The 24,846-nt window shown below is 42.7% G+C and overlaps 1 protein-coding gene across 2 annotated transcripts in view; it reads right to left on the bottom strand.

Moving 5' to 3' along the window:
* The window catches only part of IMPG1 (interphotoreceptor matrix proteoglycan 1), a 489,363-nt gene that overhangs the window by 251,514 nt on the left and 213,003 nt on the right, over nucleotides 1-24,846 (bottom strand). For both annotated transcript variants that reach the window (XM_056565914.1, XM_056565915.1), the window contains 3 exons: nucleotides 24,639-24,709; nucleotides 9,719-9,807; nucleotides 5,200-5,349 (listed from right to left, as the gene is read on the bottom strand). In XM_056565914.1, coding sequence (XP_056421889.1) covers nucleotides 5,200-5,349; nucleotides 9,719-9,807; nucleotides 24,639-24,709 — 310 coding nt within the window. The remainder of the gene's footprint in view (nucleotides 1-5,199; nucleotides 5,350-9,718; nucleotides 9,808-24,638; nucleotides 24,710-24,846) is intronic.

A 24,846-nucleotide genomic window follows, 5' to 3' on the forward strand; every position in this document is an offset into this window, starting at 1 on the left:
CCAGAAAGTTAAACAGATTTGTAAATTACTTCTATTAAAATTTTTTAATCCTTCTAGTACTTATTAGCTGCTGAATACTACAGAGGAAATGGTTATCTTTTTGGAACACAGTGCTCTCTGCTGACATCACGAGCACAGTGCTCTCGGCTGACATCTCTGTCCATTTTAACAACTGTCCAGAGTAGGAGAAAACCCCCATAGCAAACATATGCTGCTCTGGACAGTTCCTAAAATGGACAGAGATGTCAGCCGAGAGCACTGTGCTCGTGATGTCAGCAGAGAGCTCTGTGTTCCAAAAAGAAAACCATTTCCTCTGTAGTATTCAGCCACTAATAAGTACTAGAAGGATTAAGATTTTTTAAGTAATTTACAAATCAGTTTAACTTTCTGGCACCAGTTGATTTAAAAAAAAAAAAAAAAAGTTTTCCACCGTAGTACCCCTTTAATGTTTTGGCACCCTCCGAATAGGGGACACTCCCAACAGTGGATGCTTGCACACCTAATAGGGGACAAAACACTCCCAATAGGGCACAAAACACTCCCAATAGGGCACAAAACACTGCCAATAGGGGACAAAGCACACCCAATAGGGGACAACCAGGCTTACAGGGCTGCTGTCAGAGGGACACAGCCAAAACCCCAGTACGGAGCCTAGGCTCAGGGAGCCCTGGCCCCTGCTTCACTCCCCTGCAGCAACCCCAGCATAGAAGCTGTTTAAACAGTGGTCCGCTGTTTGAACAGTCCACCAGCCACATCATTCGCCACCCCCCCCCCAGATTCCCCTGCACTACTTTATTCCCCCTGTGCCAAATCATGCCCCCTTTATTACCCTCTGTGCAAATTCATCACCCCCTCTTTACCACTCCCTGTGCCATTTCATCCCCCCTGTGCCATTTCTTTCCCACCCTTTTCTCAGCTGTACCATTTTATCCCCCCTGTGCCATTTCATTACCCCTTTATCCTCCTTTGCCACTTTTCCCCCTGTGCCAAATCATCCCCCCCCCACCCCTTGTGCCACATTACTTTTCCCCTTACCTCCTCCCCCTGTTGTTCTTCTTACCTAGTCAGCCGGAACAGAACCTACAGAAGATAGCGGGACAACAGACATTAAACGGGATCCAGTAAGTATGGTTGCCACCAGTGTCACCCGCACTACACACATGTACCAGCAGGTTAGTGTGGGTAACACTGATGACAGTTTTCCTTTAACAATAAGATAATTTTATGTTGCACTAATCTCCTAATCAAAGTGATTTTTATAAGGAAACACTGTCAAGAATGCATGCATCGAAATAGTCCACATGCAAAGTGCCAATCCATGTCTCCTGCACAATTGATTCTTAAGCTCACTTAAGACCATTAGGAATGGCAGTGATATTTTCAGAAAGGAAATTCTGGTTGATTTACATCAAGGTAAAAACTAGCAGTTACAGTTTTGCATGCAATACATTAGGTTGTTAATGGACCAATAATTCCAGATGGCTTTTAGGCCCTCTGGAATAAGTACTACAATCTGCAGAAGTGAAAATATTCTAATGGGTAAAAAGACTGAAGGCTTGTTGTGCAGATTTATAAATGACATTCTGCAAGAGAGAGTTTGTTTTTTTCATCAATCATTTCAATAGCACGCATCTGTCTTACTGCTTTACATGTCGCCTTTCTATTGCCCTGTATACAGAGCTATCACTCATCGCTGCTTGTTATCATTCACAAAAAAATAAAAATCATCAGCGTGACTGGTGGAATGCGGCCAAGTCTTATCATGTGGCCTACGCTGGAACCACTGGTAACCACTGAGGCAATAAGAGATAACAGTGCATTTATGACTTTGGGATAATTCTTTTTATGAGTGTAATTATACAATCTTAGAATAATATAACCTGATTTATTAGCTATTGTGATATTTTTATCGTATTAAAACATGTGAAGTGACCTATGCTGTGTAGAGATATTCACAGTGTAGAGGATAACCAGAGAAGCTAATGGAATCTCCCCAAAACAATACAGAATTTATACAAATATTGCCCTTGGTTAGACTTCAACCATGACCTCCAGTGCGTCAAAACACAATGTTGACCACTACTTTAAGCACACAGCTTTGGTTTGACCTTAATGACGCAGCGATTTTTTATTTATTTTGTATTTATTTTTTTCTTCCTTGCCTTTTAAAATCTATATCCCTTAAAAAATGTTACCTACTGGACCATGTGAGGGCATTTTTTATGTAGGAACAATTGTACTTTTTTAAGGCATCACTCCTTTTACCATAACATCTATAATGAGGCCCCAATAAAATTATTAGTGAATTTGAAATATTTGAAAATAAATAAAATAAAATTTGCTACTTTTAAAATGACATGTTATCTATAATCTGTAGGACGATAAGATTACAGAGATACCATATTTGTATTGGTTTTGTATTATTTTACTGCTTTAAAAAAAATGATAACTTTTTGTAAGAAAATGAGTATGCTTAATATTGTCCTGTTCTGATGCCTCTAACTTTTATATTTTTCCTTATAAGTCGGTGTATAAGAGCTCATTTTTTGTGGTGTGGTCTGTTGTTTTTGTTGGTATTATTTTTGTGTAGATAGGACTTTTTTATCCCCCTTTATTTTCTGGTATAAAGTGAACAAAAATCAGCAATTCTGGACTTTTTTTTTTTATACATTTACGCCACGTATCACTAACATTATTTTTTAATAGTATGGACATTTCTGCACATTCATTGATACAATTTAGTTATACGCCGACGCGTTTCAGGCCACAAGGCCTTTAGTCATGGCATGCCATGACTAAAGGCCTTGTGCCCTGAAACGCGTCGGTGTTTGAGGACTTCCAGCTATGCAGTCTTGCACTATTGTCCTTGTGTTACATTGTTTGCCTGCCATAGAATTTTTACTTGGATCAAAATAAGGATACTTTTATTCAGTGCTGGCTCCACCCTTCTTCTGAAATCTGCTTTGCTTCAGAGGCTGGCCGTGCACGTGTGGGATCAGGTGAGCTGATACAAACTCTTTTCTAACCTCTAATTTACAAATCTGTTTAACTTTCTGGAGCCAGTTGATATAAAACATTTTTTTTCCCTGGAATACCCCTTTAACCCCTTAATGACAATGGATGTAAATGTTCATCATGGTGACGTGGTACTTAACGCATCATGACGTACATTTATGCGCCACCATGACCGTGAGCAGCGGACCGGTGCTCGTGTCATGCACAGCAGGTCCCGGCTGCTTTCAGCAGCCAGAGACGTGCTGATAATGGTGGACATTCGCGATCGCGCGGATATCCGCCATTAACCCCTCAGATGCCGTCATCAATACAGATCACGGCATCTGCGGCAGAGCGGTACTTTGAATGCATGATCGGATCACCCGCTGCACTGTGGCGGGGATCCGATCATCCAGCATGGCAGCCGGTGGTCCCCTCACCTGTCTCCTGCTGTCTCCTGGGGTCTTATGCTCTGGTCTACAATTGAGCAGACCAGAGCAGAAGATCACCAATAACACTGATCAGTGCTATGCTCTATGCACAGCACTGAACAGTGTTAGCAATCAAATGATTGCTATAAATAGTCCCCTATGGGGACTCTTAAAGTGTAAAAAACTAAGTAAAAAAATTTAAACTAAAAAAGTAAAAAAAAATGGAAAAATCCCCTCCCCAAATAAAAAGTTAAATGTCAGTTTTTCCCATTTTACCCCCAAAAAAGAAGTAAAAAAATAATTAATACACATATTTGGTATCGTCGTGTGCGTAAATATCTGGACAATTAAAATATATTGTTAATTATCCCATATGGTGAACGGCGTAAATGTAAAAAAATAAAAAAGGCTAAAATTGCAGCTTTTTTTGTCACATTTTATTCAAAAAAAATAATTTATCAAAAAATGTATAAAAAGTTAAACCTAAGCAAAAGTGGTACTGATAAAAACTACAGATCACGGCACAAAAAATTTGCCTTCATACCGCCCCATATATGGAAAAATGATAAAGTTATAGGTGGTCAAAATAGGGCAATTTCAAACATACTAATTTTGTGAAAATGGTTTGAGATTTTTTTAAAGCGGTACAATTATAGAAAAGCATATAACATGGGTATCATTTTAATTGTATTGACCCACAGAATAAAGAATACATGTAATTTTTACCAGAAAGTGTACAGCGTGAAAACAATACCTTCCAAAATTTGCTAAATTGCGATTTTCTTTTCAATTTTCCCTCATAAATAATATTTGTTTGGTTGCGCCGTACATTTTAAGGTAAAATAAGTGATGTAATTACAAAGTACAATTGGTGACTCAAAAACAAGCCTCATATGGGTCTGTGGATGGAAATATAAAAGAGTTATGATTTTTAGAAGGCTAGGAGGAAAAAAACGAAAATGCAAAAATAAAATTGGTCTGGTCCTTAAAGGGGTACTCCGCCCCTAGACATCTTATCACCTATCCAAAGGATAGGGGATAAGATGTCAGATTGCCGGGGTCCCGCTGCTGGGGACCCCCGGGATCTCGGCTGCGGCACCCCGCTATCATTACTGCACAGAGCAAACTCGCTCCGTGCGTAATGACCAGTGATACAGGGGCCAGAGCATCATGACATCATGGCTCCGCCCCTCGTGACATCACGGCCAGGCCCCTTAATAATGCAAGTCTATGGGAGGGGGCATGATGGCCGCCACACCCCCTCCCATAGACTTGTATTGAGGGGACGGGCTGTTACGTCACAAGGGGGTGGAGCCCTGACATAATGATGCTCCGGCCCCTCTATTGCCCGTCATTACGCACGGAGCAAGTCTGCTCTGTGCAGTAATGAAAGCGGGGTGCCGCAGCCGAGATCCCGGGGGTCCCCAGCAGCGGGACTCTGGTGATCTGACATCTTATCCCCTATCCTTTGGATAGGGGATAAGATGTCTAGGGGTGGAGTACCCCTTTAAGGCCAAAATGGGCCTGGTTCTTAAGTGGTTAAGTCAAGAACACCATCATTTTTGTTCAGACCAGTTTCATTATTTTGTGTTCTAAATCGATTTAGAATGTCTGATTTTCATCAGTTAATTTTCAGTAAATTTTTATTCCTTATTACTTTTGTTAGTTTCATGTTATTTTAGGGAGCATTGTTGGTTATTCTGTCTTTAATGGAAAGGTACCAACAATTTTGTCCCCGTCTGTAAAACATGAAGTGAAGAAAAACAACACTTACCTGAAGCTGAAAATCTTTGGCAAGTTCTTGATACTGAGGTGAGCTTGGATCACTTAGTTCAGTTGTAAATTCTTGGTTCTTGAGGGTAACTGTGAACTCTACAATCTGCTGCTTTGGCTGTTCCGGTACTAAGTTAGTGACTTCTGTTTCCTAAAAATGAAAAGTGTTTATAGTTTATTTAAAAATATCATTCCTCATAGTGTTAATATTCATGAATTTATTTATGTGCTTAGTGTAAACGGGAGAGATAGAGAATTCTTACAAATAAAGAGGAACGCTTAAAAACCTTCAGTGATCTGGGCTCCACTTTTCTAATCAATCAGTTGGGTATTTTGTCCATCAAATTTTGGGACACTTGCTGCAGGTGCCCCCATAGGACAGGTGAAAAATATTTGATTACTGAGTGTCCCACCAATGAACCCTCAATGATCATTCGAATGTAGAATATTAGTCCAAAGTGCCTTATTCCTCTTATACTATGTAACCACGGTCTACATGGCTGGTGGACCATAAAACCTTTGGTGTCTAACGCAAACTTCAGGACAAGAATACTGTTTGTCTATAAATACTTAAAGGGGTACTCCAGTGGAAAAACATTTTTTTTAAATCAACTGGTGCCAGAAAGTTAAACAGATTTGGAAATTACTTCTATTAAAAAATCTTTACCCTTCCATTTTTTTTAGCAGCTGTATGCTACAGAGGAAATTCTTTTCTTTTTGACTTTCTTTTTTGTGTTGTCCACAGTGCTCTCTAATGACACCTGTTGCCCATATCAGGAACTGTCCAGAGCAGGAGAAAATCCCCATAGCAAACCTATGCTGCTCTGGACAGTTCCTGACACGGACAGAGGTGTCTGTGGACAAGACAAAAAAGAAATTCAAAAAGAAAAGAATTTCCTCTGTAGCATACAGCTGCAAAAAAGTACTGAAGGGTAAAGATTTTTCAATAGAAGTATTTTACAAATATGTTTAACTTTCTGGCACCAGTTGATTTAAAAAATTCCCAACTGATTTAAAAAAAAAAAATTCCCAACTGAGTACTTTAAGCAACAAACAGTGACACCTGGGGAAATTTGCTATGGAGGCAAAGATAGAGATATTTATCCAGAAAACAAAAACTAGAAACAGCATTTCACTAGAAGAACCCGATACCACCTTGCCACCATAGATCATACTATGAATTCCACTTTGTACCAGTGGTGCCAGAGGATAATGTTAGGCCATCTGTCAGAAGATTGAAGTTTAAAGGGGTACTCTGGTGGAAACAAGTAGGAAACAAATGTTTTCAAATCAACTGGTGCCTGAAAGTTAAACAGATTTGGAAATTATTTCTATTAAAAATGTTAATCCTTCCAGTACTTACCAGCTGCTTTATAAAACAGAGAAATGTGTGAATTTCTTTTCTGTCTGACAACAGTGCTCTCTGCTGACACCTCAGTCCATGTCAGGAACTATCCAGATTAGAATCATATCCCCATAGAAAACCTCTCCTGCTCTGGACAGTTCCTGACACAGACAGAGATGTCAGCAGAGAGCACTCTGGTCAGACTGGAAATAACTTTCCAAATTTCTCTGTAGTATACAGCAGCTGATAAGTATTGGAAGGCTTCAGATTTTTAAATAGAAGTGATTTACAAATCAGTTTGATTTGAAAACATTTTTTTTCCCCCTCCGGAGTTCCCCTTTAAACAAAGCTGGAAGTTGTAACATGACAATAATTCCTAAATGTATCACTAAAAGGAATCTTCCAACAAAATACATTGAAGATTCTTGAATCACCATGTCAAATCTTGGATCTAGGTCCAGTCAAGATTTATGGGAGATTTACTATTCCGCACATAAATTCTACTTCTCCCAGTTCCTTTTTGCTGGATTTCCTGAGAGGCACACGCTTTTCAGTAAATCCATTGGCTCAGTGGCTGCCGTTACACCTAAAGCAGAAATAGATACCAGCTCTGAGCTGGTGTGAATTTCTATGACTTTTGGTGTCACAAATTGGCATTAAGCTGTTTCCACTTTTATTTATTTTTTGTTGTTGTAAAAATGCCCCAAAAACCTCCAGATTGGTCACATGGCATTTTGTATGGGCAAAAACACTGTAGCCAGATGTTAGCTGCAATTCAATAGGAAATTGCAAAATGCTATAGTTTTGTTTGTTTTTTTTTTGTTTTTTTTAAACACAGAATGTTGATGCTATGGCCCTTTTCCAGCAAAATCTTGGCATTTTTCTCCCATAGAAGTCAATGGGAGTGAAAAACCTCCATATAAAAAGCCATGCGGGTTTTGCATTGGCATTTTTTCTGGCATTTTTTTCTTCTTTTTTGTATTTCTCTTCTCTTTTGTACTTAATAGGTAAAAAAAAAATGGGCACAGGCATCTTATGATAATTTTGTTGGGCACTATGAAAAAACCCCAGAAATGGTACCTAAGACCCTAAGATTCATTGATAGCTAGGGAACAAATTCTGTATGTAGAAAAAGGAAATTTTATTTTAGGTGGAACATAAGAAGGGTTTTTGTGAGCGGGCAATTGTGAAATTTCTTTAGATTTCTTAAGATATAAAAATAATAAATGATTAAAGCTTTATGTGTTTTTAATGTTTAATTAATTCTATGATGTTCATTCTGGGATTGTAAACCTAGGGTATAGGTTTGCGGAATGTGGGTGGTTGTATATATTTTTTATTGTTTCAATAGACACAGACTAAGTGGAGTCAGATCCACTTGTGTAGGTGTGACAATGGAACCCAATGTAGCAGATCGTACCAGTATGGGGTGCTCTTTTTTGGGAAATGCAGTCCACCAACAATAAAATAGAAGAAGACAAGAAAGGCACTCCGCCGTCTGGCAAAGAATCGATGTTGTTTATTGTGCGACCAAAAACATACAGGAAGGCAGCATCGTGGGAGAGGGACGCAGTCCCTCTCCCACGATGCTGCCTTCCTGTATGTTTTTGATCGCACAATAAATGACACCAATTCTTTGCCAGATGGGTGAGTGCCTTTCTTGTCTTCTTCTATTTTATTTTTTATTGTTTAATTTCTTGTAAAACATTTTTTGTACATTTATTAGTTATTTTCCCCTATTTTGTACATGTCATTGTTAATTTTTTATTTAATCGGGATGCAGGTATTGTGGTTGCGATGGGAGAAGGACAATAAGAAGGGATAGGTACTGGGCAATAAAAGGACTAAAGGAAGGATATAATAATAATAATAATAATAATAATAATTATGTAAGGACATAATAATAGTATGAATGTTCCCTGTACCTGAAACCACAAAAAAATGGCTAAAATGCAATTATTATACAAACAAACAAAATATGATAATAGTATGATTTTTTCCCTTTTTTTATGTCTTTACATATAATTATTATTATGATATTCTTCCTTTAATCCTCTCCTGCATCTTTTTTTTTTCTTGTGGTATCCAACAAAATTCGAAAAAGCCACCTCCCAAAGGAGGAAAAAAGGCGTAAAACCCCAGAAAAAACTCCAAAAGGCAGGAAAATTTAGCGGCAGTTTTTATGGCTTTTTGGAGACTGCTTCTTTCAATGAAAATAATAGCAAATATTAAAGACTAGAATGCACATTTTCCACCACTGCATAGTTTATTGTCTTCAGTTTAAGTTCCACCTTTAAAGCATTGTATAGTATATTCTATTAATTCATCCTTGCTATTCCTTGGAAAGTTCATATCTGAAATAGGACGGTATCTATACAGTTCATACTAATATTAACAAATAACTATACAAGGCTCTGTTCATACTACTGAGGGCAGTTCTGTCATATTTGATGGGAAGACTCATTGAGCATGCAAACATTATTATTTTTCCTGACAAAACAATGAACACCAGAGTGAAGGCGTCGGTGTTCAGCTCCCGGATGCCCTCATTTCTGTTTTTCTGATCTCATGATAACACATAGAAATTGGAAGCTTCACAGTAGTGTCTACTGAGCCTTATAGACAGAGAGGGAGATTTATCTAAACCTGTCCAGAGGAAAGGTTGCCCAGTTGCCCATAGCAAACAATCAGATTGCTTCTTTCATTTTAACCGGTTGCCGACAAAGGACATACCACGCGGCCCCAGCTGATTCCTGTAGCTAGGGGTCGGCGTTAATACCCGACACGCCGTGATTTCCGTGGCTGGCTATTAACCCTTTAGATCGCCGCTGTCAAAGTTGACAGCAGAGTCTAAAGGGACATTTAAATGCTCCCTGGTGGTCCAGTGGGGTGGATCGCCCCACCCCGCAGTGCGATCTCGGGGGGACGATCCACTTCTGCGGTATTCGGAGGGCTTACCTCTCCCTTCCCTGCTGGCTCCTGCGCTCTGAATGATAAAGCCTGGCAGGGCCAGGCTTTATCAATCGAGCACAGAGCACACAGATCAGTAGCCATAATAAAAATAAACATATGTGGTATCACCGAGTGCAGAAATGTCTGAACTATAAAAATATGTCATGAATTAAACTGCACGATCAATGGCGTACGCGCAAAAAATTAAACCACAAAGGAATACCTTTAAGAAAGGCTTGGTGTCATTTATGATTTCATTCAATAGTGTATCATTTGTAGTAACAAAGAAAGTTGGTTCAGACGGAGGGAAACCTGTAATGTAAAAGAGATAAGGTCACAATTCTTCTGTGTTCTCTTTGGTGTAAACATTTCATAAACTTATTAAAAAAATCAGCTTTATGCCTTCTTTACATGTTTTTTACTTGTAAAAAATGGTTTGAAAAAAGGGCAAGAAAATGATGCTATACCTAGAGTCTGTAGTGTTTTCAAAATCATACAGAAAGGCCAACATGCGTCCCAGGAATAAAGAATACCTACCTTTATGGTGAGTTTTATATATTACTAATGATTTTAATAGAAAAAAATACTGGAAGAGCAGCACAACCCAGGAAAAGTGCAAAAAATAGGAGGGTGCAGGCAACTAGTTGGGCCCGGTTAGAGACCCCAATCCAGATACAGCAACAAGAGATAGTCGCAGCACTCCAAAACGTTGAAAAAATATAAAGTGGCTTTATTCCATCATCACAAACACAGGTGCATAAAACTGTATAATTGTATTATATCAACCAGATATTGTATAAGCTGGGATAGTCAATACGTTTTCAGGGATGTAACAATGAGTTATGATAATTAATGGTAAAATCATATGGTATTGTATAGTCATACCTCATCACATTAGCAATGAATGCTTTAATACAATTATACAGTTTTATGTTATAACCGAGTGATACTCTCTTGAAGGCATATGCAATATTAATATGTACTTCTGTATTACCTTTTTTTTTTTTATTTTGGTCCTTGTGTTAAGTTGGGGAAACTTTCTGTTTGTAATAATTCTGAAAAATTTCAATAAAAATCATTTGAACCACAAATACAGGTGCAACGTTTCGGATGCTAGTGCAGCCTTTTTCAAGCATGCTTGAAAAAGGCTGCACTGGCAGCCGAAACGTTGCACCTGTATTTGTGATGATGGAATAAAGCCACTTTATATTTTTCTACTTTTTGGAGTGCTGTGACTATCTCTTGTTGCTCTATTGATTTTAATAGATTTAATCTAATGTGTGGCTGTGACTTTTTTGAGTAAAAAAAGGCTGCAATAAAAGCATTTCTTTTTTGGGTGTTTTTCCCCCAAAAAATGCTGCAGCCAGATCATTGCTGTAAATGGGTACTCCGGTGGAAAACACTTTTTTCTCTAATCAACGGGTGCCAGAAAGTTAAACAGATTTGTAAATTACTTCTATTTGAAAATCTTAATCCTTCCATTATATATCAGCTGCTGTATGCTTTAGAGGAAGTTGTGTAGATTTTTCTATTTGACAACAGTGCTCTCTGCTGACATCTTTGTCCACATCATTAACTGTCCAGAGCAGGAGAGGTTTGCTATGGGGATTAACCCCTTAAGGACCTAGGGCATACAGGTACACCCTGGCTCCCTGGTACTTAAAGACCAAGGGCGTACCTGTATGACCATGGGAATTATGGTCCCTGCCGTGCCCCGTGCCGTCTTAAGACCCACCATGTTGGCGATCGTGCAAATCGACTATTAATTCAGACTGGCGATTTGCGATTCCGGGCTGATCGGGTCTCTGGTACCCAATCGCCCAGAAAATAGGGATGATCGGAGCTGTCAGAGACAGCTCCAACCATCCTAAGGGATAGGAGCAAGTTGGCAGGGGTGCCACCTCCTCCTATCCCCTGCAATTAGCCGGTTAATGACTAACTGGCGAATCGCAGGGCAGGTGCAGGGGATGACAGTTCATTTCCCCTGCTCTGCCCACCCCTGGAAGTCCGGGCAGAGCAGGGAAAGATGGCAGCGACAGCTGCGGGGGCCAGCATGGCAGGGGGAGCGGCGGCAGTTACCTGATCACCGGCGCAGGCAAGTGGCTGCAGCGGCAGCGGTGTCAGATGCAGCAGTGAAGATCGCCGTAAAGGGATTTTCACTGCTGCTTCTAGGTGTTTCAAATCTACAACTCCAAGCATGCCCAGACAGCCTTTGGCTGTCTGGTCATGCTGGGAGTTGTAGTTTTTCCTCATCTGGAGGGCCACAGTTTGGAGACCACTGTGCAGTTGTCTCCAAACTGCCCTTCTAGATGTTGCAAAACTACAACTCTCAGCATGCTCAGACAGTCCAGGCATACTGGGAGTTGTAGTTCTGTAACATGTGGGACTTCAGATGTTGTAGAACTACAACTCCCAGCATGCCTAGATAGTCTCAGCATGCTGGGAACTGTAGTTTTGCAACATCTCTAAGGCTACAGTTTGGAGACTACTATACAGAGGTGTCCAAACTGTAGCCCTCCAGATGTTACAAAATTACAATTCAATGCATGCCGAGACTGTCCAGGAGTGCTGGGAGTTGTAGTTCGGCAACATCTGGCCCTTCAGATGTTGCTGAACTACAACTCCCAGCATGCCTGGAGTTGAAGTTTTGCAACATCTTGAGGGCTATAGTTTGGACACCACTATAAAGTGGTCTCCAAACTGTTCTCCTCCAGTTGTTGCATAACTATAACTCCCAACATGCCATTTGGCTGTCTGTGCATGCTAGGAGTTGTAGTTTTGCAGCAACTGGAGGCACACTGGTTGGGAAACTTTGTCTGTTACCTAACTCAGTGTTTCACAACCAGTGTGCCTCCAGCTGTTGCAAACTAAAACTCCCAGCATGCACTGACAGACCGTACATGCTGGGAGTTTTAGTTTTGAAACAGCTGGAGGCACACTGGTTGTGAAACACTGAGATAAGTAACAAACTGTCAGTGTTTTGCAACCAGTGTTCTTCCAGCTGTTGCATAAATACAACCCCCAGCATGAACGGACAGCCAAAGGGCATGCTGGGAGTCGTAGTTCTGTGACAGCTGGAGGTTCCCCCCCCCCCCCATGTGAATTTACAGGGTACATTCACACGGGAGGGTTTAGAATGAGTTTCTCGCTGCAAGTTTGAGCTGTGGAAAATTTTCCGCTGCAGCTCAAACTCCCAAAGTAAACTCACTGTAAAGCCTCGCCCATGTGAATGTACCCTAAAAACACTACATCTACACAAAATAAAGGGTTAAACACTAAATATACACATACCCCTACCAGTTACCTCCCCCCTCAATAAAAATAAAAATGAAAAACATATTGTACGGCACGGTTTCCAAAGTGGAGCCTCTAGCTGTTGCAAAACAACAACTCCAATTTTTGCCGGACAGCTATTGACTGTCCAGGCATGCTGGGAGTTTTGCAAAAGCTGGAGGCACCCTGTTTGGGAAACACTACCGTAGGGAAATTTTGGTATTGGAAGAAAGTCTAATTCTTGCATCCGGGTATGTCCCTATGCAAATTCCAAATGTAGGTGTCACGATGCCGGCTGGCAGGTAGTGGACCCTCTGTGCCAGAGAGGGATTGGCGTGGACCGTGCTAGTGGACCGGTTCTAAGCCACTACTGGTTTTCACCAGAGCCCGCCGCAAAGCGGGATGGTCTTGCTGCGGCGGTAGTGACCAGGTCGTATCCACTAGCAACGGCTCACCTCTCTGGCTGCTGAAGATAGGCGCGGTACAAGGGAGTAGGCAGAAGCAAGGTCGGACGTAGCAGAAGGTCGGGGCAGGCAGCAAGGATCGTAGTCAGGGGCAACGGCAGAAGGTCTGGAAACACTGGCAAGGGACACACAAGGAACGCTTTCACTGGCACTAAGGCAACAAGATCCGGCAAGGGAGTGCAAGGGAAGTGAGGTAATATAGGGAGTGCACAGGTGATAACTCTAATTGGAACCACTGCGCCAATCAGCGGCGCAGTGGCCCTTTAAATCGCAGAGACCCGGCGCGCGCGCGCCCTAGGGAGCGGGGCCGCGCGCGCCGGGACAGAACAGACGGGGAGCGAGTCAGGTAGGAGAGCCGGGGTGCGCATCGCGAGCGGGCGCTACCCGCATCGCGAATCGCATCCCGGCTAGCAGCAGGATCGCAGCGCCCCGGGTCAGAGGACGTGACCGGGGCGCTGCAGCGGAGGAGGTGAAGCGAGCGCTCCGGGGAGGAGCGGGAACCCGGAGCGCTCGGCGTAACAGTACCCCCCCCCTTGGGTCTCCCCCTCTTCTTGGAGCCTGAGAACCTGAGGAGCAGACTTTTGTCAAGGATGTTGTCCTCAGGTTCCCAGGATCTCTCTTCAGGACCACAACCCTCCCAGTCTACTAAAAAAAAATTTTTTCCTCTGACCTTTTTGGCAGCCAAAATCTCCTTGACCGAGAAGACGTCCGAGGAGCCGGAAACAGGAGTGGGAGGAACAGATTTGGGAGAAAAACGGTTGAGGATGAGTGGTTTGAGAAGAGAGACGTGAAAGGCATTAGGGATACGAAGAGAAGGAGGAAGAAGAAGTTTATAAGAGACAGGATTAATTTGACACAGAATTTTGAAAGGACCAAGATAGCGTGGTCCCAACTTGTAGCTAGGGACACGGAAGCGGACATATTTAGCGGAGAGCCATACCTTGTCTCCAGGGGAAAAAACGGGGGGAGCTCTTCTTTTCTTATCCGCGAACCTCTTCATGCGTGAAGAAGCCTGTAAGAGAGAATTTTGGGTCTCTCTCCATATAATGGAAAGGTCACGAGAAATTTCATCCACAGCGGGCAGACCAGAGGGCAAGGGGGTAGGGAGGGGGGGAAGAGGGTGACGGCCGTACACCACGAAAAATGGGGATTTGGAGGAAGATTCAGAGACCCTGAAGTTATACGAGAATTCGGCCCATGGAAGGAGATCTGCCCAGTCATCCTGGCGGGAGGAAACAAAATGTCGCAAATAATCACCCAGGATCTGGTTAATTCTTTCTACTTGTCCATTGGACTGGGGATGATATGCAGAGGAAAAATTTAATTTAATCTTGAGTTGTTTACAGAGAGCTCTCCAGAATTTAGACACGAATTGGACCCCTCTATCCGAGACAATCTGCGTAGGCAACCCGTGAAGACGAAAAATGTGTACAAAAAATTGTTTAGCCAACTGAGGCGCAGAAGGAAGACCAGGAAGAGGAATGAAATGTGCCATTTTGGAGAATCGATCAACGACCACCCAAATAACGGTGTTGCCACGGGAAGGGGGTAAATCAGTAATAAAATCCATACCAATCAGAGACCAAGGCTGTTCGGGGACAGGCAGAGGATGAAGAAAACCAGCGGGCTTCTGGCGAGGAGTCTTATCCCGGGCACAGATAGTGCAGGCTCGCACAAAGTCCCCAACATCCGTCTCCAGAGTTGGCCACCAATAGAAGCGGGAGATGAGTTGCACAGATTTCTTGATGCCCGCATGACCTGCGAGATGGGAGGAGTGACCCCATTTGAGGATTCCGAGGCGTTGGCGTGGAGAAACAAAGGTCTTTCCTGGAGGAGTCTGTCTGATGGAGGCAGGAGAAGTGGAGATCAGGCAGTCAGGTGGAATGATGTGTTGCGGAGGGAGATCAACTTCTGAGGCATCCGAGGAACGAGAGAGAGCATCGGCTCTAATGTTCTTATCGGCAGGACGAAAGTGAATCTCAAAATTAAATCGGGCAAAGAACAGAGACCACCGGGCCTGGCGAGGATTCAGCCGTTGGGCCGACTGGAGGTAGGAGAGGTTCTTGTGGTCGGTGTAGATAATAACAGGAAATCTTGATCCCTCCAGCAGATGCCTCCATTCCTCAAGTGCTAATTTAATGGCTAGAAGTTCTCGATCCCCGATGGAGTAGTTCCTCTCCGCTGGAGAGAAGGTCCTAGAGAAAAAACCACAAGTGACAGCATGCCCGGAAGGATTTTTTTGTAGAAGAACAGCTCCAGCTCCTACTGAGGAGGCATCAACCTCCAATAGGAAGGGTTTGGAAGGGTCAGGTCTGGAGAGCACGGGAGCCGAAGAAAAGGCAGACTTGAGTTGTTTAAAGGAGTCTTCTGCTTGAGGAGGCCAGGACTTGGGATCAGCATTTTTCTTGGTTAAAGCCACGATAGGAGCCACAATGGTAGAAAAATGTGGAATAAATTGCCTGTAATAATTGGCGAACCCCAAAAAGCGTTGGATAGCACGGAGTCCGGAGGGGCGTGGCCAATTTAAGACGGCAGAGAGTTTGTCTGGATCCATCTGTAGTCCCTGGCCAGAGACCAAATATCCTAGAAAAGGAAGAGATTGGCATTCAAACAGACATTTCTCAATTTTGGCATAGAGTTGGTTGTCACGAAGTCTCTGAAGAACCATACGGACATGCCGGCGGTGTTCCTCTAGATTGGCAGAAAAAATTAGGATATCGTCCAGATATACCACAACACAGGAGTATAATAGATCACGAAAAATTTCATTGACAAAGTCTTGGAAGACGGCAGGGGCATTGCACAGTCCAAAGGGCATGACCAGATACTCAAAGTGTCCATCTCTGGTGTTAAATGCCGTTTTCCACTCGTCCCCCTCTCTGATGCGGATGAGGTTATAGGCGCCTCTTAAGTCCAATTTAGTGAAGATGTGGGCACCTTGGAGGCGATCAAAGAGTTCAGAGATGAGGGGTAAGGGGTAGCGGTTCTTAACCGTGATTTTATTAAGACCGCGGTAGTCAATGCAGGGACGTAGGGAGCCATCTTTTTTGGAGACAAAGAAAAATCCGGCTCCGGCAGGAGAGGAGGATTTACGGATAAAGCCCCTTTTTAGATTCTCCTGGACGTATTCGGACATGGCAAGAGTCTCTGGGGCAGAGAGAGGATAAATTCTGCCCCGGGGTGGAGTAGTACCCGGGAGGAGGTCGATAGGGCAATCATAAGGCCTGTGAGGAGGTAGAGTCTCAGCTTGTTTTTTGCAGAAAACATCCGCGAAGTCCATATAGGCCTTGGGGAGACCGGTTACTGGAGGAACCACAGAGTTACGGCAAGGGTTACTGGGAACCGGTTTTAGACAGTTCTTGGAACAAGAGGACCCCCAACTCTTGATCTCCCCAGTGGACCAATCCAGGGTTGGGGAATGAAGTTGAAGCCAGGGAAGTCCAAGGAGAATCTCCGAGGTGCAATTGGGGAGGACCAAAAGTTCAATCCTCTCATGATGAGATCCGATGCTCATAAGAAGGGGCTCCGTGCGGAAACGTATGGTACAGTCCAATCTTTCATTATTTACACAATTGATGTAGAGGGGTCTGGCGAGACTGGTCACTGGGATGTTGAACCTGTTGACGAGAGAGGCCAAAATAAAATTTCCTGCAGAACCAGAGTCCAAGAAGGCCACTGTAGCGAAGGAGAAGGCAGAAGCAGACATCCGCACAGGCACAGTAAGACGTGGAGAAGCAGAGTAGACATCAAGGACTGTCTCCCCTTTGAGCGGAGTCAGCGTACGTCTTTCCAGGCGGGGAGGACGGATAGGACAATCCCTCAGGAAGTGTTCGGTACTAGCACAGTACAGGCAGAGGTTCTCCATACGGCGTCGTGTCCTCTCTTGAGGTGTCAGGCGAGACCGGTCGACCTGCATAGCCTCCACGGCGGGAGGCACAGGAACAGATTGCAGGGGACCAGAGGAGAGAGGAGCCGAGGAGACGAAACGCCTCGTGCGAACAGAGTCCATATCTTGGCGGAGTTCCTGACGCCTTTCAGAAAAACGCATGTCAATGCGAGTGGCTAGGTGAATAAGTTCATGTAGATTAGCAGGAATTTCTCGTGCGGCCAGAACATCTTTAATGTTGCTGGATAGGCCTTTTTTGAAGGTCGCGCAGAGGGCCTCATTATTCCAGGACAATTCAGAAGCAAGTGTACGGAATTGTACGGCATACTCGCCAACGGAAGAATTACCCTGGACCAGGTTCAACAGGGCAGTCTCAGCAGAAGAGGCTCGGGCAGGTTCCTCAAAGACACTTCGGATTTCCGAGAAGAAGGAGTGTACTGAGGCAGTGACGGGGTCATTGCGGTCCCAGAGCGGTGTGGCCCATGACAGGGCTTTTCCGGACAGAAGACTGACTACGAAAGCCACCTTAGACCTTTCAGTGGGAAACAGGTCCGACATCATCTCCAGATGCAGGGAACATTGGGAAAGGAAGCCACGGCAAAACTTAGAGTCCCCATCAAACTTATCCGGCAAGGATAAGCGTATCCCAGGAGCGGCCACTCGCTGCGGAGGAGGTGCAGGAGCTGGCGGAGGAGATGACTGCTGAAGCTGTGGTAGCAACTGTTGTAGCATAACGGTCAGTTGAGACAGCTGTTGGCCTTGTTGCGCAATCTGTTGTGACTGCTGGGCGACCACCGTGGTGAGGTCAGCGACAACTGGCAGAGGAACTTCAGCGGGATCCATGGCCGGATCTACTGTCACGATGCCGGCTGGCAGGTAGTGGACCCTCTGTGCCAGAGAGGGATTGGCGTGGACCGTGCTAGTGGACCGGTTCTAAGCCACTACTGGTTTTCACCAGAGCCCGCCGCAAAGCGGGATGGTCTTGCTGCGGCGGTAGTGACCAGGTCGTATCCACTAGCAACGGCTCACCTCTCTGGCTGCTGAAGATAGGCGCGGTACAAGGGAGTAGGCAGAAGCAAGGTCGGACGTAGCAGAAGGTCGGGGCAGGCAGCAAGGATCGTAGTCAGGGGCAACGGCAGAAGGTCTGGAAACACTGGCAAGGGACACACAAGGAACGCTTTCACTGGCACTAAGGCAACAAGATCCGGCAAGGGAGTGCAAGGGAAGTGAGGTAATATAGGGAGTGCACAGGTGATAACTCTAATTGGAACCACTGCGCCAATCAGCGGCGCAGTGGCCCTTTAAATCGCAGAGACCCGGCGCGCGCGCGCCCTAGGGAGCGGGGCCGCGCGCGCCGGGACAGAACAGACGGGGAGCGAGTCAGGTAGGAGAGCCGGGGTGCGCATCGCGAGCGGGCGCTACCCGCATCGCGAATCGCATCCCGGCTAGCAGCAGGATCGCAGCGCCCCGGGTCAGAGGACGTGACCGGGGCGCTGCAGCGGAGGAGGTGAAGCGAGCGCTCCGGGGAGGAGCGGGAACCCGGAGCGCTCGGCGTAACAGTAGGTCTCAAATGCCATGGTGCTCTCTCACTTCGAAGCCCTGTTGTATTTCAAGGCAACAGTTAAGGGCCACATATGGGGTATTTTCGTAGTCAGGAAAAATTGCCCAACAAATTTTGGGGGGCTTTTTCTCCTTTTACCCTTTATGAAAAGGTAAAGTTGGGGTCTACACCAACCTGTTAGTGTAAAAAAAAGAAAAATTATTACACTTACATGCTGGTGTTGGCCCATACTTTTTATTTTCACAAGAAGGAAAAGGAAAAAAAGACATACAGACAGAGTACAGAAATACCCCATATGTGGACTTAAATGCTCTGCGGACGCACAACAAGGCTCAGGAGTGAGAGCGCACTATGTACAGTTGAGGCCTAAATTGGTGATTTGCACAGGGTTGGCTGATTTTACAGCGGTTCTGACATAAATGCAAAAATATAAATACCCACATGTGACCCCATTTTGGAAACGACACCCCTCACGGAACTTAACAAGGGGTATAGTGAGCCTTAACACCACACAGGTGTTTGAAGAATTTTCGTTAAAGTTGGACGTGAAAATGAAAATTTTTTATTTTTTCACTAAAATGCTGGTGGTATCCCAATTTTTTCATTTTCACAAGGGCTAATAGGAAAAAGGTCCCCCAAAATTTCTAACACCATTTTCTTAATATAAATACCCCATATGTGGATGTAAAGTGCTCTGCGGGTGAACTACAATGCTCAGAAGGAGAAGAGTGCCATTGGGCTTTTGGAGAGATAATGTGTCTGGAATTGAAGGCCATATGTTTTTACAATGCCCCCATGGTGCCAGAACAGTAGACCCCCCTCCCCACATGTGACCCCATTTTGGAAACTACACTCCTCATGTAATGTAATAAGGGGTGCAGTGAGCATTTATACCCCAAAGGTGTTTGACAGATTTTTTGAACAGTAGTCCATGAAAATTAAAAATATTTCATTTGCACAGCCCACTGTTCCAAAGATCTGTCAAATGCCAGTGGAGTGTAAATGCTCACTGCACCCATTATTAAATTCTGTGAGGGATGCAGTTTCCGAAATAGGATCACGTGGGGATCCACTTTTCCGGCAACATGGGGGCTTTGTAAACGCATATGGCCCCCCCACTTTCATTCCAAACAAATTCTCTCTCCAAAAGCCCAATGGCGCTCCTTCTCTTCTGAGCATTGTAGTTCACCCACAGAGCACTTTACATCCACATATGGAGTATCTTACTCAGAAGAAATGGGGTTACAAATTTTGGGAGGATTTTTCTCCTATTACACCCTGTGAAAATGAAAAATTTTGGGTAACAAATAAGGCTCACTGGACCCCATGTTACATTCCTTGAGGGGTGTAGTTTCCAAAACATTATGCCATGTGTTTTTTTTTTTTTTTTGCTGTTCTTGCACAATAGGGGCTTCCTAAATGCAACATGCCCCCCCCCCCCCCCATTTCAGCAAAATTTGCAAATGTGACTCCTTCTCTTCTGAGTAGAAGTGCACTTGACGTCCATACATGGGGTATTGCCATACTCAGAAGAGATATGGTTAAAAATTTGGGGGGGCATTTTCTCCCATTACCCCTTGTAAAAATTAGGGGGAAAAAACTGCATTTTAGTCAAAAAGAAACAATTCATTTACACCTCCAACTTTAATGAAAAGTCATCACACACCTGTGGGGTGTTAAGGCTCACTGTACCCCTTGTTACGTTCCTTGAGTGGTGTAGTTTCCAAAATAGTATGCCATGTGTTTTTTTTTTTTTTTTTTTTTTTTTGCTGTTCTTCCTAAATGTGACATTCCCCAAAAAAAACATTTCAGAAAAACTCACTCTCCAAAATCCCATTGTGGCTCCTTCCCTTCTGAGCCCTCTGGTGCACCCACAGAGCACTTGACATACACATATGAGATATTTCCTTACTCGAGAGAAATTGGGATACAAATTTTAGGGAGATTTCTCTCCTTTTACCCCTTGTAAAAAAATGTGACATTCTGGGTCTACAAGAACATGCGAGTGTAAAAAATGAAGATTTTAAATTTTCTCCTTCACTTTGCTGCTATTCCTGTGAAACACCTAAAGGGTTAACACACTTTCTGAATGTCTTTTTGAATATGTATGGAGTATTTCTAATATGAAAGCCCTTCAAATCCACTTGAAATCTGAACTGTTCCCAAAAAAATTCAGATTTTTAAAATGTTGCTGAACTTTGAAGCCCTCTGATGTTTTCCAAAAGTAAAAACACGCCAATTTTATGATGCAAACATAAAGTAGACATATTGTATATGTGAATCTAAATATAATTTATTTGGAATATCCATTTCCTTTATAAGCAGAGAGTTTCAAAGTAAAAAAAAATGCTGAATTTTCAAATTTTTTTATCAAATTTTGGAATTTTTCACCAAGAAATGATGCAAATATCGACAAAATTTTACCACTAACATAAAGTAGAATCTGTCACGAAAAAACTATCTCGGAATCAGAATGAAAGGTAAAAGCATCCCAGAGTTATTAATGCTTAAATTGACAGTGGTCAGATGTGCAAAAAATGCTCAGGTCCTTAAGGTGAAAATGGGCTTGGTCCTTAAGTGGTTAGAGGGGAACTCCGGTGGAAACAAGTAGAAAACAAATTTTCAAATCAACTGGTGCCTGAAAGTTAAACAGATTAGTAAATTACTTCTATAAAAAAAATCTTGACCCTTCCAGTACTTATTAGCTGCTATATAAAACAGAGAAATTTGTGAATTTCTTTTTTGTCTGACAACAGTGCTCTCTGCTGACACCTCTGTCCATATCAGGGACTGTCCAAAGTAGAATAAGATCCCCATAGAAATCCTCTCCGGCTCTGGACAGTACCCGACACGGACAGAGGTGTCAGTAGAGAGCACTGTTGTCAGGCTGGAAAGAACTTCACAAATTCTCTGTAGTATATCTGTAGTATGCAGCAGCTGATAAGTACTGGAAGGATTAAGATTTTTAAACAGAAGTGATTTACAAATCTGTTTAACTTTCTGGCACCAGTTGATTTGAAAACCTTTTTTCCCCCACCGGAGTTCCCCTTTAATTCCTGCTCTGGACAGTTCTAACACTGACAGAGGTGGCAGCAGAGAGCACTGTGGTCAGACTGGAAGGAACTACACAACTTCCTCTGTACTATGCTGCAGCTGACACGTATTGGAAGGATTAAGATTTTTAAATAGAAGCAATTTACAAATCTGTTAAACTTTTTGGCACCAGTTGATTAAAAAAAAAAAAAATGTTTCCCAGAATTCCCCCTTCAAGCCAATAGTGAATAGAGAATATACTACAAACGAAGCTGTTGGTGTGGGCTTTTTGGGGACTTTAGGGAAGATTTATCAAAAACCAGCGTAGAGGAAGAGAAGTGCAGTTGCCCATAGCAACCAATCAGATTTTTTCTTTCATTCCTAAAGAGACCTGTGAAAAATGAAAGAATAGATCTGATTCGTTGTTCTGGGCACCTGCACCTCTCTTCCTCTACACTGGTTTGACAAATCTCCACCTTTGTGTTTTTGCGAAGTGCAGCCTGCTCTATATGCAGTGATTTTTTTTTTACTTTTCAGATTATAATTTATAACGCAAGTTAAAAATGAATAAAAAAAATCCCTTAAAAAAATGATTTGTAAAAACAAAACAAAAAACTGCTGTGTAATGATTTTGAGGTGATCCTTTCAGCTGGGTGTTATGACTGAGAAAACGGTGGATAGCATCAAATTTCATCTGCCCAATGTTCATTCCACTCTCAGGCCATGTTCACACATAGAAAAAAAAGAGGCTAAAACCGGTTCATGCGATCAGGACCTCAAGTACATGTGGCTGTTTTGTTGCAGAGATTTCCATGACTATTACATTCGTGTGAATATGGCTAGCTGAAATCCATGCCTAGAAACAGCCACTGCGGAAATAACACCCTTCAGATGGATGGAAGGACTTTTCAGTCATATACATTTCTGCAGCGAATCTGCCACATGTGAACATTCCCAACCCTGTGATGGTGCGTGAGTTCAGATCCCTTCTGTCATTTTAGAAAGGAAATGACAATTCGTAGACATACACATTGACAAAATAATACATGATATTACGGTAGATCGCCCTGTTAGAGGGTTGAAGCTATTTTATTTGACTTTAGTGTATTGTGTTTAATAATAGCAATTTTCTATGATATATTTGTCCGATGACAGGTTCCTCATTTCTGTTATTCATTGCAGTAAACATTGGTGCCTGATCAAAAGAAGCCAAAAAAGGATAAATAAAAAGATGATATAGCTGACGTGCCAAAATGCTTCACATTGCAAAATATGGAATTACTACATTTTAGTGGCAATATTAATGGCCCATCGACATGAGAGCGAAGAATTTTAAATGTCTATTACAGGGGCGGGCTAGAGCGGGGAATATTGAGGAGCTGTCAATACAACTAGAAGACTAAAGACCTATAACTTCATTAATTCAAGTAAGTGACCCCTCATTTTAAAGGGGTACTCTGGTGGAAAACTTTTTTTTTTTTTGACTGGTGCCAGAAAGTTAAACAGATTTGTAAATTACTTCTATAAAAAAAAATCTTAATCCTTCCAGTACTTGTGAGCTGCTGAATACTACAGAGGAAATTATTTTCTTTTTGGAACACAGAGCTCTCTGCTGACATCACAATCACAGCGCTCTCTGCTGACATATCTGTCCATTTTAAGAACTGTTCAGAGTAGGAGAAAATACCCAAAGAAAACATATGCTGCTCTGGACAGTTCCTAAAATGGACAGAGATGTCAGCAGAGAGCATTGTGGTCATAATGTCAGCAGAGAGCACTGTGCTCCAAAAAGAAAATAATTTCCTCTGTAGTATTCAGCAGCTAATAAGTGCTGGAAGGATTAAGATTTTTTAATAGAAGTAATTTACAAATCTGTATAACTTTCTGGCACCAGTTGATGAAAAAAAAAAAAAAAGTTTTCCACCGGAGTACCCCTTTAATGCTATTCACCAGCACTATAATCCAGTATCACAGTGGCTGTTTTTTTGCTGTGATTTTCCAAAATTGTGGTAAAAATGTTGTGCATTTTTACTGTGATTTGTGCAATTGCAGTGAAACTGTGACTTTTTGAGATTTCATGAAGACCACAGCAAAAATGCTAAAAAAAAAAGCGCTGCAAAAACATATTGTGTGAACACAACTTCAGGGAGTGGCATAGCCACTATATATCCTGAACTCACTGAGATAGCAACAGCAGTATACAGAAAGGGGCTAGATGGGGAGGGGTCTGTGAGCAGCCAAAAGAGAGGTTCTGATGTCATCTTTTATTTTACAAGAAGCCAACTGACCCAGACCCAGGACAGACCACTTCCTCTAACACATCAAACATTGTGATTTTCTGTTGTCAATCTGGTAATCACATGACCCAGTTACAGTAATGAAACCTATGGATGCAGCTTTACAGAAGGGCCTGTACGACTAGTGATGGTGAGTGTGCATGATATGGCCAAAAACAAAACCTAGAGTGCTTTTTTAGCTATAGTAGCAAATTAAGATTAGAAAATGTTATTTCCTAATTGCTATATTAGAGCTAAGGGTATGTTCACATGTCCAGGTTTTTAATTTAAAATATTGAATTCAAAAGATTTTTCAATAAAATGTAACACTTTTATAAGGTACCATATTTATCTAAGAGCTTTGTACGGTGAACAACTGTCCTGACCTGGCGCATGCTGTCCAAGAATGTCCTGCTCTGGAAATATCCCAAGTGTTTTATCAATTTGGCAACTGGGACATTTTTTAGAATCACGCCCTAGTGATCCATCAATATAATGGACTGTGCTTAAATAAGCAATATTTCCAATTGTCATTAAGTATTCTACAGTAGTAGCTGACAGCTGCCATAGATTATCTTGGTTCAAGAGGTAATTAGTCGTAATTGCATAATCATGAACATTAGTACTGTAAATGGTTTAAGAAGACTTACCAGTCGTGGATACGGGAGGGTCCTCAATTACTACTGGAGAGAAAGTGGCTTCTGTGTTCCTCTCATCCTTCCTAGATAATAAGGTGCAATGTCAATCAGTTCTGGGAAACCTAAAAGAACCACACACGGGACTCTAATCTATTGCGAGGGATAAACCTTGATTGGAGAAAAAAGTGTCCTTTCCTCATGTATAGGATGTTTATTTATC

This window comes from Hyla sarda, chromosome 3 (assembly GCF_029499605.1).
Source record: "Hyla sarda isolate aHylSar1 chromosome 3, aHylSar1.hap1, whole genome shotgun sequence".
NCBI classification, from domain to species: domain Eukaryota; kingdom Metazoa; phylum Chordata; class Amphibia; order Anura; family Hylidae; genus Hyla; species Hyla sarda.